The sequence below is a fragment of the Erigeron canadensis genome, chromosome 5 (genome assembly GCF_010389155.1).
Source record: "Erigeron canadensis isolate Cc75 chromosome 5, C_canadensis_v1, whole genome shotgun sequence".
Lineage (NCBI taxonomy): Eukaryota > Viridiplantae > Streptophyta > Magnoliopsida > Asterales > Asteraceae > Erigeron > Erigeron canadensis.
The window spans coordinates 2,618,117-2,630,360 of record NC_057765.1 but is presented as its reverse complement, the minus strand read 5'-3'; the positions used below and the strand labels follow the sequence as shown (position 1 = coordinate 2,630,360).

At 34.5% G+C, this 12,244-nt stretch overlaps 2 protein-coding genes and 1 long non-coding RNA gene across 3 annotated transcripts; 1 reads left to right on the top strand and 2 right to left on the bottom strand.

Moving 5' to 3' along the window:
* Positions 1 to 88: 88 nt before the first annotated feature.
* Positions 89 to 1,746, bottom strand: LOC122600598. Its single transcript, XM_043773347.1, has 3 exons — positions 1,274 to 1,746; positions 531 to 703; positions 89 to 438 (listed from the first exon to the last, which is right to left on the bottom strand). Exons 1-3 carry the CDS (start codon positions 1,697 to 1,699, stop codon positions 300 to 302), a joined length of 738 nt encoding a protein of 245 aa, XP_043629282.1. The 5' UTR covers positions 1,700 to 1,746; the 3' UTR covers positions 89 to 299.
* Positions 1,747 to 3,714: 1,968 nt separating this feature from the next.
* Positions 3,715 to 4,584, bottom strand: LOC122599522. Its single transcript, XM_043772049.1, has one exon. It carries the CDS (start codon positions 4,582 to 4,584, stop codon positions 3,715 to 3,717), a length of 870 nt encoding a protein of 289 aa, XP_043627984.1.
* A 3,596-nt stretch (positions 4,585 to 8,180) lies between these two features.
* On the top strand, positions 8,181 to 8,756 carry LOC122598810. Its single transcript, XR_006323735.1, has 2 exons — positions 8,181 to 8,418; positions 8,542 to 8,756. It is a non-coding gene; the product is annotated as an uncharacterized LOC122598810 (long non-coding RNA).
* The last annotated feature ends 3,488 nt before the right edge of the window (positions 8,757 to 12,244 follow it).

Genomic DNA, 12,244 nt, shown 5'->3' with positions numbered 1-12,244 from the left:
AATAATCGGACAATAAACAGGAACAAATTGTTATGTGGTATTCATGGATCAACTAAACTACATATGTAAATAGATAATTACCAAGAAATTCAAATTAATGCATCAATTTATTACCTTTGCACATTCTACTTACAAAATTGACTGAATTTGGACATAAAAACTATAGCTTATTGATATCATATATTATCTAGAACTCTAAAATGACTGAATGGATTAAATAAGTACACGAACCAAGGAAACAAAGACGGGTCAGAAAGTTACTACTTAATTATCTGTTCTATAAAATAAAGGAATCATTCCTATGATGCTGCAGCAATTGGAAACTGTTGTGAAGCTTCATGTAAGAAACTCGGTGCTGGTTGATTCAGAGTTGAAACTTCTTCCTCGTCTTCTTCATCAGCATCCCAAAGAAAATGTGCGTAAGAAGTCATAACGTAACTTCATAAAATAACCAAATAAAATTCGGTCAGACAAAAAAATCAAAGTAGCTTAAGTTAATAATTACAATGAATTAAGGTAATTTATCTTACCAGTCGTCTGGAGAAGCTTTGACCGCTTGATCAAAGTAACTTTCTGCACGAGACGCATCCTTATGTGTCTCCCAAATCAAATCAGCATACATTGACAAAGCATTCCCATCACTAGAATTTGCCAATATTGCTCTACTGCAATACTCCTCGGCCTTCACAACATCACCTCGTACCTATTGGTGATAATCAATGATACCGCTAGTTAGCTTACAATTAGCAACCAACAAGAACTTTGAATCTAAATCTGGTAAATAGAGTATAACAAGTTAATACCATATGTTAACTATGTGCTTGAATCAAAATCCAAAGTCCTTTCGTGTTTTTTAACCTTGGTATATACAAGTTACTATACCTTCTATAGTTGTATGTGATAATACTTGCATTTTCATGCAATTATAAGTAACATTACACCAAAATACTACTTAATCAGATACTCTTTTTCAAATTATAATTACTAAAAATTTATAAGTAACAATACTTTTTTACCACACACAAATTATAGTTAGGAATTGAAACCATCACGTCTAGTGTCAAAGAGTCATGTTTTCTTATAAAAGGTCTCAGGTTCAAATCTTATCCTAGGCAATTATCCTGGGGTGGCCAGGCCGGGAAATGGCAGGAATTGAACCGGCCACAAGCAAAACGAAAAATACTCTGAAAAGGCCAGTTAGACTACTACATCAATTGCTCGTCATCCCCTGGTAACCCAAAAAGGAAAAACCTCATCTATTAATTACACATACCTCTTTTAAGTATTTCGCGTAATTTGCAAGAACCAACGAGTTATCTGGATTGGCTTCAATCATATTCTTATAATACACATCCGTCCCATTATCATCACTCCCATAATCATAACCGCCACTTCCATGACCACATATGTTTCGGCCACCAAAACCGCCACCATTTCCATCCATCAAAAACTGCATTCCACACCCATCATAACTTTCGGTCTCCTCCTCAGCTTTAACATCTTCTACTACATATATATTTGAAAGCACAGAAGAATTAACGCGTAAACTTTTACATCGAGATATCGTTTTAAGGTTTGTTAAATCGGTGTCTGATGAAGCTCTAGTGAGTGCAACTGTTGTACATGGTGACAATGGTTTGGAATTATGTTGTTGAAACCATGAATTTAGTGATGGGTTTGATGAACTTCTTAGTAGCATTTTTTTTTTATATTTGAAAAAATTTATAAATTTGGCTGGTTTTATAATTTTTTGATGAGAAAAAGAGAATGAGTGAGTGTGAGTATTTATAGGGGGATTTGAAGAACATTTTGACCAATTGTTATTGTACATTGATGATGGTACGCGGTTGTCGTTTTCAATATTGCAATTATTATGCATGGTTTCTAATGTTCAAAAAAAATTATGCATGGTGTCTTTCTTTTATTAGTTAGGGATATTGAAAGCGTAGTTGTTTGGGTTTGGGTCAATTGGTATTGTTTACGGGTCACTTGGTCAACCCGATTCGAAACTGACCCTTGCATGGTCTGCATGAATTTATGACCAAAGACGGTATCAGGAAAGAATTTCAAATAGGACAAACTTAAACAATTTATGAAAAATAAATCTAAAAGGGGGCAAAATGTTAAAAACCTATAAAAAAATTTTAAAAATTTATGAAAAATTTAAAAATACATGACAAAATTTAAATTTAGAGGGGGGCATTGGACCCCCTTCCCCCCCTTTAGTACCGCCCATGTACATGACGGATATGAATGTCTACGAGGACATGGATGCATGGAGGTCTGGAGGTGGGGCAAACAAGACCTCCGGTCGAGACATAATTTTGAGAGCGACACAAAATTTTTAAAATTTTTTGATGTGTATTATATATATATAAATATATATATATATTGAAAGGTGTGGATCATTTGCTCGCAACAGGGATCTAGCTTACGTTATTTTAACCGGGTCCGCGCTAGAGAGCTCCCTCACCCTCAATACCTAGTAGGAGGAGAAACTCCCAACTAAACCGCCTGATATTTAATTGGGATAAAACTCTGCCCCCTCTGCAGGACTCAAACCTGCTTCACTGAAGGATTTTATTGTGAAATTATTTTAAATGTTCTTCTCAAGTCTCGAACTCAAGACCTCCATCATATAAAGCTGGTGCTCAACCTCTCAGCTATGATAAGAATTTTTTGAGGTGTATTATATCATATAGATATAGATATATGTGATTCTAATAACAAGTTAATTTTAAAATTATTAATATACAATATTTTAGAAACTAAATATGTATATACGTACAAAGTTATGTCCTTACTAATAGGTTATACCAATTTACTTTAATTAATAATTAAACATCTAAATGAAATTTATAAGATAAAAAGTAAATCTTTTTGGCAGTTTTCCATCTATAAAGGATTCATATTATGTTCTAAAATACTAGAAGTAACATCAAAAAAATTTACTTTTACTCTTAGTTCTTAAATATATGATTCTGTTAATGATCTTTTCTTGATTAGTTATTATTACTTTTTATTTCGTGATCATATTTTGGTGATTTCTTTAGAATATAGTTTGATATTATTAAGATTTTCATTTGATTGAAAATCTTTTTATTTATTCATCTCCGACTTTAATATAAGTTTTAATTAGATCAAAACAATAAATAAATAAGAAATAACATTTTTATTGTTATAACGTCTAAATTATAAAAAAGAACTTTTGCTTATATAATTGGATTTCTAAGAGTATGGGGCATTTTTTTAAGGCTCGGACTGGGCACATAATTTCTCAGGGCCGCCACTGCATGGATGTATTCGTTACAAGCCACTAAAAGGCAAAACAGATGGTTGGTTTTGAATTTCATGGTTGAAAAATCAACCCTAACTCACAACCCATTAACCCAGACCAGTGGCAATTCCAAATTAATTCAAAGATGGGGCCCTATTAATCTTTTTTTACTTAAGGCTATAAGTTTTAAACTAGGTTTAATATATTCAGAACTAGATTCGTTTGGGTAAAGGGTTACCCCGACGACTTTGTATTATAACAACTATCAAAACGGTTCATTACAAGTAGCATGGTGGACCTACCATACTAATTCATACTATATATATATGTTAACAAATAAAACCTAGTGAATCAAAGCCAAACACCAATCTACCTTTATGTTAATACCAATTGACATAGCATACACATTGGATTAAACCAAAAGGTAAAGCAGAGCATCAGTCATTGATAAAGACAGAATCACCACAGATACCCCACGCCTCAAGCATATGGATCACCCGAGTAGTCTTTTGGAACTTGAATGTCATAAGCTTTAACCGAACAGTAGATGTAATTACTTCACAAAACAGATCAGGAGGACGAGCTTGGTCATTGAACATCCTATTATTTCTTTCTTGCCATAAGAAATAAGCCGTTGAAGCAACAAGGAGTCTCCCCACCACATTTGCTATCAATCTTGATTTCGCACGAAGATTCATCCAGTCCATTATAACGTCTAGGAGGGGTGGAAGGTGTTGCAATCCACCCATATCCCTAACTTTTAACCAAACCTGCGTTGAAAAAGGAGATTCAAAAAGCAAGTGGTTATGTGAATCATAATTAGCTTTACACAATGCACAACACATCATATTCATGTTATTTCTTCTTGCCGATGCCCATTTGATGATTCTGTCTTGTGTCAAAAGTTTCCTACGCATTATTAACCACAAATGAAATGAATGCCTCGGTATATTGTGAGGGGACCAAACAAAATCCATCCATGCCACCTTCTGCTCATTACATCGTATGGAGTTCCATGCAATAGTTGTTGTGTATGGTTGTTCAACTTTTGCATTGTCTATCCAAATAACTTCATCGTTTTTATTTTGATCAAGGTGAGGGACATGCTCATTCATTAAACTGGGATATTTAACATACCACGCATTAGGCCAGACCCATTCACCATTCCTACAAATGTCCGCAACCTTAGCTTCCAGTGTGAGACCAGCATTTTTAATTTCCCTAGGAGTCACAATTTCACATAACGGACCACTCTCACTCCAAGCATCAAACCAAGCAGACGTGTTCTTACCATTTCCAATTCTCATTTTAATGTGATTTTTAATTGTCGACCTCATGTAAAGAATCTTTCTCCAGCCCCAACTACTATCTGTTCGAGCCGGGAAATGCGGCCCTTTAGTTTATAATCATGGATCCAAGCAACCCATAAAGACTCCCGCCTATTAAGAATGCTCCAGATATGGGAAGTCATGAGGGCTTTATTCATTTCTGCTATGCGTCTAATACCTAAACCTCCTTCACTCTTCGGAACACACGTAGCTTTCCATGACACCTTAGCCTTCCCTTTTTGCATAGGACCTTGACACCATAGAAACCCACGCATCAACTTTTCAAGGTCTTTAATCACACGAGCAGGCAAAATAAACACTGAGGACCAATAGACATGCATCGAAGAAAGGACCGAAACAATCAATTGTAGCCTCCCAACAAAAGAGAGAGAAATGGTTTTCCAATCTGTAATTCTCTTTTCCAATCTGTAATTATCAGCATAAATAAAAGAACAAAAGAATGCTTTTTTGTCGAGTTTATAGATTACCTGAATATGAATGACCTGATCAGATTGTGATAGAACCATTACATCAACTACACTAGTATTCCACCCAAGAATTATTCGAGTACCTTTGTTGCACATACCACCATTAGAAGTCCAATCCCATGACCCACAAATCTTTTTACATATATTGAATAGTCTCGAGACGTCCACATGAAACTCTAGGATAGCACACAAGTTCAACTGATTCTCCTTTACGACCTGTCGAACCTCACTTTGTTTCAGGGGGCGGTTCAACCCCCTTATGTTCCATGAGGCTAAACTACCCATTGGAAACCCTTACCGCAGGAGTGCTTGCCCCTGTATTGGTTACCATCTTACTAGTTCCAGACATCATAACCTCGGAAGTTTCATTTAATATTTCTATCACCTCTTCACTGTCTGAATCAACAGTGACATTGTAAGCATACGAATTTTCACATGTTTTTGGAGCTTGTTTTTCTCTAATTTCCGCTTTCTCAACTGGTCCATCTTCCATATTCAACATGCCAAAGGGGTTACTAGTGGAAATCGGAGCAGTAGGTGCCGTACAAGTAGTAGGTGTTGTACCAGCAGTAGGTACTGTACCAGCAGTGGAAGTCCTCGATATATCCGATCCCACTTTGGTTTTAACAACAGGCCTATACTCTACTTTAGCTTTTTGTTTATTAAGATGAAAGCCTGCCTTATTACCTGCTTTCTTCCTTCCTTTCACCTCCGTAAACCCTTCTTCATCAACTCAAGCTACAACTTTCTTTGCCACCTCAATCGCTTTTGGGCAGCTATCATTATGATGGCAAAAAACACAGCACGAGGAACATCTAGGTGGTTTCCATTCGTATTCCACCTTGATGGTCCCTTTTGTAAATCCCTCACCCTCCATATTAGGTATTGCCACAACTAAAGTATTTTTCAACTCATTATCAGCATTCAACTCTATTAATGCACGAGCATAGCTGCTCCTCCCCCAAGAATCTAAGCACATAGCACTTGTATAACTATCCAACGCTTTGGGGGTACCCAGTTTTGAAGCCAACAAACTTAATCCATCATCAGAGTATGCAGCAAGTGGTATATCGTGTAGCTTTACCCAAACGACTACCTGTTTTATATCGTCTTTCTTTAGCATCGTGTTCGGGGTCCAGACATTAAGAAATATTGGAGAACCACAAATTAACCATGGCCCCTTTGATAATATCGTATTCAGTCTTTCCTTTGCATTAAACTTGAAAAAGAAAAATCCATTTACATTCATCATTACTTTTGTTAAACCGAAGAGGTTCTAGCAAAGTACTTAACAACTGGATACGCCATCCTATCACCTAAAAAGTAACCGTATAGAACATGTTCAAACCTGCTCTGCACCTGCTTAACAGACTCTCTAGGAATACCCACATCCACATTGTCGACTGTTTCTTTAGGCACTAGTAACCTAAAGTTGACCTTCTTAATTTCGGTAGTAGCTTGCACCTTAGCCGCGTAAGAAACGGTTTTTTGGCTACTGGTTTTCTCATTATCTACATTAGTTTTTCGTTGAGTATTTGTTTCATTATTCAACAATACATTACTGTGAAGAGGCTTACCTTGGGATTGTTTTGCATTATCATTAACTGGTTGCCCAACATTAGCATCATTCCCACCTTGTTTCTTTTCCACTTCGTCGACTACTACATCAGTTTTAGATGTACCAACGTCATCCTCATTACCATCAGTAGGTCGTGATGTTTGTACCCCGCCACCACTAGGATTAACATACTGATCACCTACAATCGATCCACAATCTTGTTTATCAGCAATATTGTTATTATCAAGATCAGTACTTACATTGCTAATCATTGCTTCTTCTCCATTCACTCCAATATCAGTAACAAGTTCATTTGTCACTTCTTTTTCAGATTCTACATTAAGATCTTTTTCAACAGAACCTTGGCTATTGAGCACATCTTTACTCTGAGATTTATCACCCTTTCGTTTCTCCTGATTCAGAGAATAAGTAGTATCTTTGTATTTCTTTGGCGTAGCAGCTCTTCTAGATGACGGTGTTCTTCTATTTGGCATTCTATTAGTATAGCAGTCACTAGAAGATCGTAGCAGTCAAAACCCCCAATTTTTAAAATTAGGGTTTCCAATTTAATCAATAGCTCACGAACTTCAGGAGAATAGAAAAGAAGAAGAGAATGGCATAGAAAACTGGAATTGAAGAATGCTAATTTGAAAGAAATTGTTGGTGAAAAAGGAGGGGAAATGAAGAAAAAAGCAATGGTGGAATCGTCATTTTCTTTTCTGGAACTAAAGGACAATTCGCTGAAATGAACTAAAGGACAATTCAAAGTTTAACTAGTCAAATACCAAATAAGCAGACAATATTGTTATATTAAATTTATATAATATAATTTAATTACAAGATATATCAAAAATAGTTGGAAAAATAAAAGATTTAAAACGAAATCTTTAAATAAGTTCAATGAAAGATCATGATAACAATATGAAGGGCTTGTAATAACAAATAATGAAACAATAAAAACCTTAGACAAAAAAAAAAGAAAAAATTACATTTTTGGTCCTTTAAGTTGACAGTATTTTCAGTTATTGCCCTTAAGTGAATTAATTACAAAAAAGCCCTTAAAGTTGGTAAATTTTTTCAGTTTTTACTCCGCAACCAAACGCCGTCTATTTCATCTGTTAAGTGAAGGGCAGATTCATCATTTCGTTATCCTTCTTTTTTTCCATACTCAACACTACCGGATCTTCATAATATCATTATTCAAATTTATAAAACCAACTATTTTCAATCCAATAAAACCCTCAAGTCTACTGTACATAATACATATATGTACATAATACATCCAAGATGGATGCACAAAACAAAAAACATGATTTTCTTGATTTTGACATGCCAATGTGTTGTTATACACTTAAATAATGATAATTAGTTAAGCACTATGTTAGTTTTATGAACTTTTAATGCATCAAAATGATGTTTTTTAAGTGTTCTTACCGTTCTTATTTTAAGATTGTTCTCACCGGAGTGTTACCCTATATATATATATATATATTACAAGAGTCAACAGATATACTTACATTTGGATTCCATACTTCTCTCCATTTTCATAGTCTTTTTCTTTCACTAAACATCATAATCACCACCATATCTATAACTATTTTGTTTATCAAGAAAAAAAACATGAGATCAAGAAAACAAAAGTGATGATGGTAGCGGATATGGAGGAGGTGATGGTGATGTCCGTGGTTTGTAACTTCCGGCTTGCAACACCGGCGGATGATCTCGACACATCCAAAGGATTACCAAAAATGATTTGTTTGATCTAAAGTAAGAAAAAAAAATCGATCTTTTAGATTCCAGATCTTGTATACCTCTAAAAACCTCTTTTTACCTTCCTCTCTTGATTTCCAGATTTATACATAGATTCATTTAGTTTTTTTTTTCCCCCAGATGTGTCAGTATTGGGTTAGGGTTTGTTGCTGGACATATTGGTGGCTATAGATATGTTTCTTTTCTACTCTTTTGTCTCTTCAGATCTTCGTTAGATCTACACAGAATATACATGGTTCAAATTTAATTTCATGTTTAAAGTGTTGTTGTTGAAGTGTTAGAATGGTTGGAAGAAACAAAATTGAAAATGAAGTAACTTTTTCTTTTGGCATGTATTACAATATTGGTCAAACAGATGATCAAAGAAATGAGATGAGATTTGGATTAAAAAAAACTTTGGAGTATTTTATTGTGATTGGTTTGTTGGATCATATATATAGATTTCATTATGTATTTGATTTATGGGTTTTAATTTTATTATACAAACAAAAGAATTTATTATGATGATGATTGAAATACATTCTGGAAATGCTTTCGAGTGTGGAAGAAGAAGGGAAGCATGGCGAATGACGAATATGCACCTCATTTAACGGATTAAATTGACGACGTTTAGTCGCGGAGTGTGAATTGAAAAAATTAACTAACTTCAAGGTTTTTTCTGTAATTAATTCACTTAAGGACAATAACTGAAAATCTTGCCAACTTGAGAGACGAAAATTGTGATTTTCTCAAAAAAATAATATAATACCCACTAAAAAAATTAATGTTATCATTTTTTTTTTACTATTCCTATCCCCTAAGTTCCCTAACTCTAATGGCCTACTCTCAACCTATTTTTTGGAATAATCAAAGACATGATAACACTTACGCAGTATTTTTAGTGGCATCGTATTATTGTTTTCTATCAATGGTCCTTATTATTTTTATTACTCGTATTTGTTATTACATGTCCTACATGTTATCCCGATCTTTCATTAAATGTATTTCTAACATTTGGTTTTAAATCTTTTATTTTGAAACTATTTTATATATATCTTGTAATTGAACTATACTCCTATTACTTTTAAGATAACAATATTGCCCGCTGTATTTGGTATTGGACTGATTAACTTTGAGTTGCCCTTTAGTCCATTTCAACGTTCAATCCATTTCCGAATACATTAAACCTGGTTGAAAACTTGTAATCTTGTCATTTAAGTAAAAAAAATATTAAGCCCCCATCTTCAAATAAATCCAGATTTGCCCCTGCTTTCATGTTGTTGGGTTGGTCAGGGTTTGAGAGTCAAAACGGGATGGTGGGTAGCACATAGATTTTAGGCCATAATATATGTTGCTGTCAAGTTTATGTTAATGGGTTGATGGATTTTTCGGTTGTTTATAGCCGAATGGCCATATGATGATATGGGTTAGGGGGTTATCAAGTTGTTGGGTTCGGTTGAAATGGTTTGGTAGGTTGAGCTAATAGAAAACTTTATATAAGTTTAGATATTTTCAGGTTTATAGGTCAGCCTGTTAACCAGAGGCGGTACCAGGAAAAAATTTAAAGGGGACAAACTTAAAAAACTTATGAAAAATAAATCTAAAAAGGGGCAAAATGTTAAAAACCTATAGAAAATTTTTAAAATTTTATGAAAAATTTAAAAATACATGACAAAATTTAAATTTGGAGGGAGGCATTGAACCCCCTTCCCCCCCTTTAGTACCGCCCATGCTGTTAACCCGAATGGAAACCCGAACTCAGTCGGAAAAAACTCATGGTTGGCATGTTGGTGGGATGACATGACGAAGTTATACAACCCTAATCTAGTTTTTCCGGGTCAAGTCGATTATAGTCCGCCCTAGTTTTTAGAAGGGGGTTTAGCGAGGTGAGTTTTGAAACGAATTTGATTCTGGGAAAGGTTAACTGTGATGGTAGAGTGTTCTAGCGTGATTCTTTGAAGTGTGAGTTCAAAACTCAAAAGGCAACCTTTAGAAAACAATCTAGTCCGAAGAGCAGCCTTTAATGGTCGATGTTTTTGCAATGTATATATCAACAACTTTTTAAAACTTTAAAAAGTAAATCCACATGTCGAAAGGCAACCAAGTGGAGGGGATTTGGTGAAAAAGTAAGAAATAGTTATAGGCCTACAGGGTGAGATTATTATGGAGAAGGTTGGAGGAAAAATTTGGAATTGTTGAACTTTTAGTACATAGCATCATTGTTAACTGCCAATTTCACAACAAAATGATGTTAATGTGGTTATTTATTTTGCACATGTGAACGAGAAAAGCATGAAACCTTGATCGTTAACTACCAAATTCTCAAAATAAGAAAAATGTGAATATGGTCATTTATTTTTGCGCATGAAAATCACATGCGAGCGAAAATAAGCATGGGCCTCAACAACAAAACCAAATGCCATACTGTATGGTTTAAGAAGGCGCCACTTGGTTGATGGCTAGTCAAGTTGGTGGGGGCAATGGTTTGGTTCGATCTTGCCATACTAACAGGGACCCATGAATTGGACTTCAACGGTACGTGAGTTTTTCAACTCAGAAGCAAAATGTGTCGCTATCATACTGTTGGCGCACCCTTTTTTCTTTGGGAAATGATATATCTACGACTATTATTTGTCATTCACGACAATATATATTTTATGCAGTTGTAAACTGTGCAGTAAAACATGTACATTTGTTGTAGATGGCTAATAGTTGTTGCAGATTTATCACCTCCCTTTTTCTTTCTTTGTAATGCTACTCATGGAACATAAATGCTTGGTTAGAGTTAATGTTCTGAAAACTAGACGGAATACTAAACGGGTCACATATTTGACAAGATATAAATATATCAAGGGAAAAGTGAATATATGACTATCAAGTACAAAGCTTAGGTATAGATCCCCTCACATATCAATTTTTAAATATTTGTTGCAAATTAAATAAATCACATGGCCCCCATGATTTTTATGGTTTAAAAAATTGACATGTAAGGGGTTCTATACCCAAGCTTAGGTACAAGATAGTCACATATTACCATCCCTCATACATCAATGTAATTCCAAAAAGATGTCAACTTAAACACAACATAAATTCAATAATAATAAGTTTTAACATCAACCATCCAAAATATGCTACTTAAACATAAAAGAAGTTCAATAATTTAATCACGATTTTTTTCTTCTAGTGTGACAACAAATTTTGACAAAAGTAGTACGGAGTATATTAAAAAAGTTATAAGGCCCAAAAATAAAAGCCCATACATGTTTCTTAGGTTCGTTATCTCTTCCCCCTATATAAACCTAGGGCTTTGCTAATAACAGCCCTTAGGGTTGTCATTAACAATTAATTGAGTGCATAAAAATTTGTACCTTGCTGTTAGGAAAATCAGGGGGCAATTTTTAATGTATAATGTACAAGTTTTTAAGCATGTAATAAGTTGTTAGTGACAGCCCTTAGGGTTGTCATTATCATTTTCCATAAACTTAAATAATTCTTGAATCCTAAATCAAAAACTGTAGCCACAACCTTCATCTTAATTATGTACTACATCTATTTTGTTTCACTTACTGTAATTATTTTGCTTTTTGAGGTGCAATAAAATTATAATACCTATTATTCGTTGTGAAGTTAGCGCGGGTTTAATAAGGGTCGGCGTATTTGTCGGCGTTTTCACCAAAGAATTTCGACCTATTGGGGTTTTAGGCGTATTCAATTGTTTATGGAATTAAAAAGTAATAATCTAAACAAGACGATTGCAGCCTGGCAGGTATTTAATGGAATTTTGACAATAGGTTAATATTATGGTGATTGTTGTTTATATATGGCAAAAAAATCAATCTTGTTA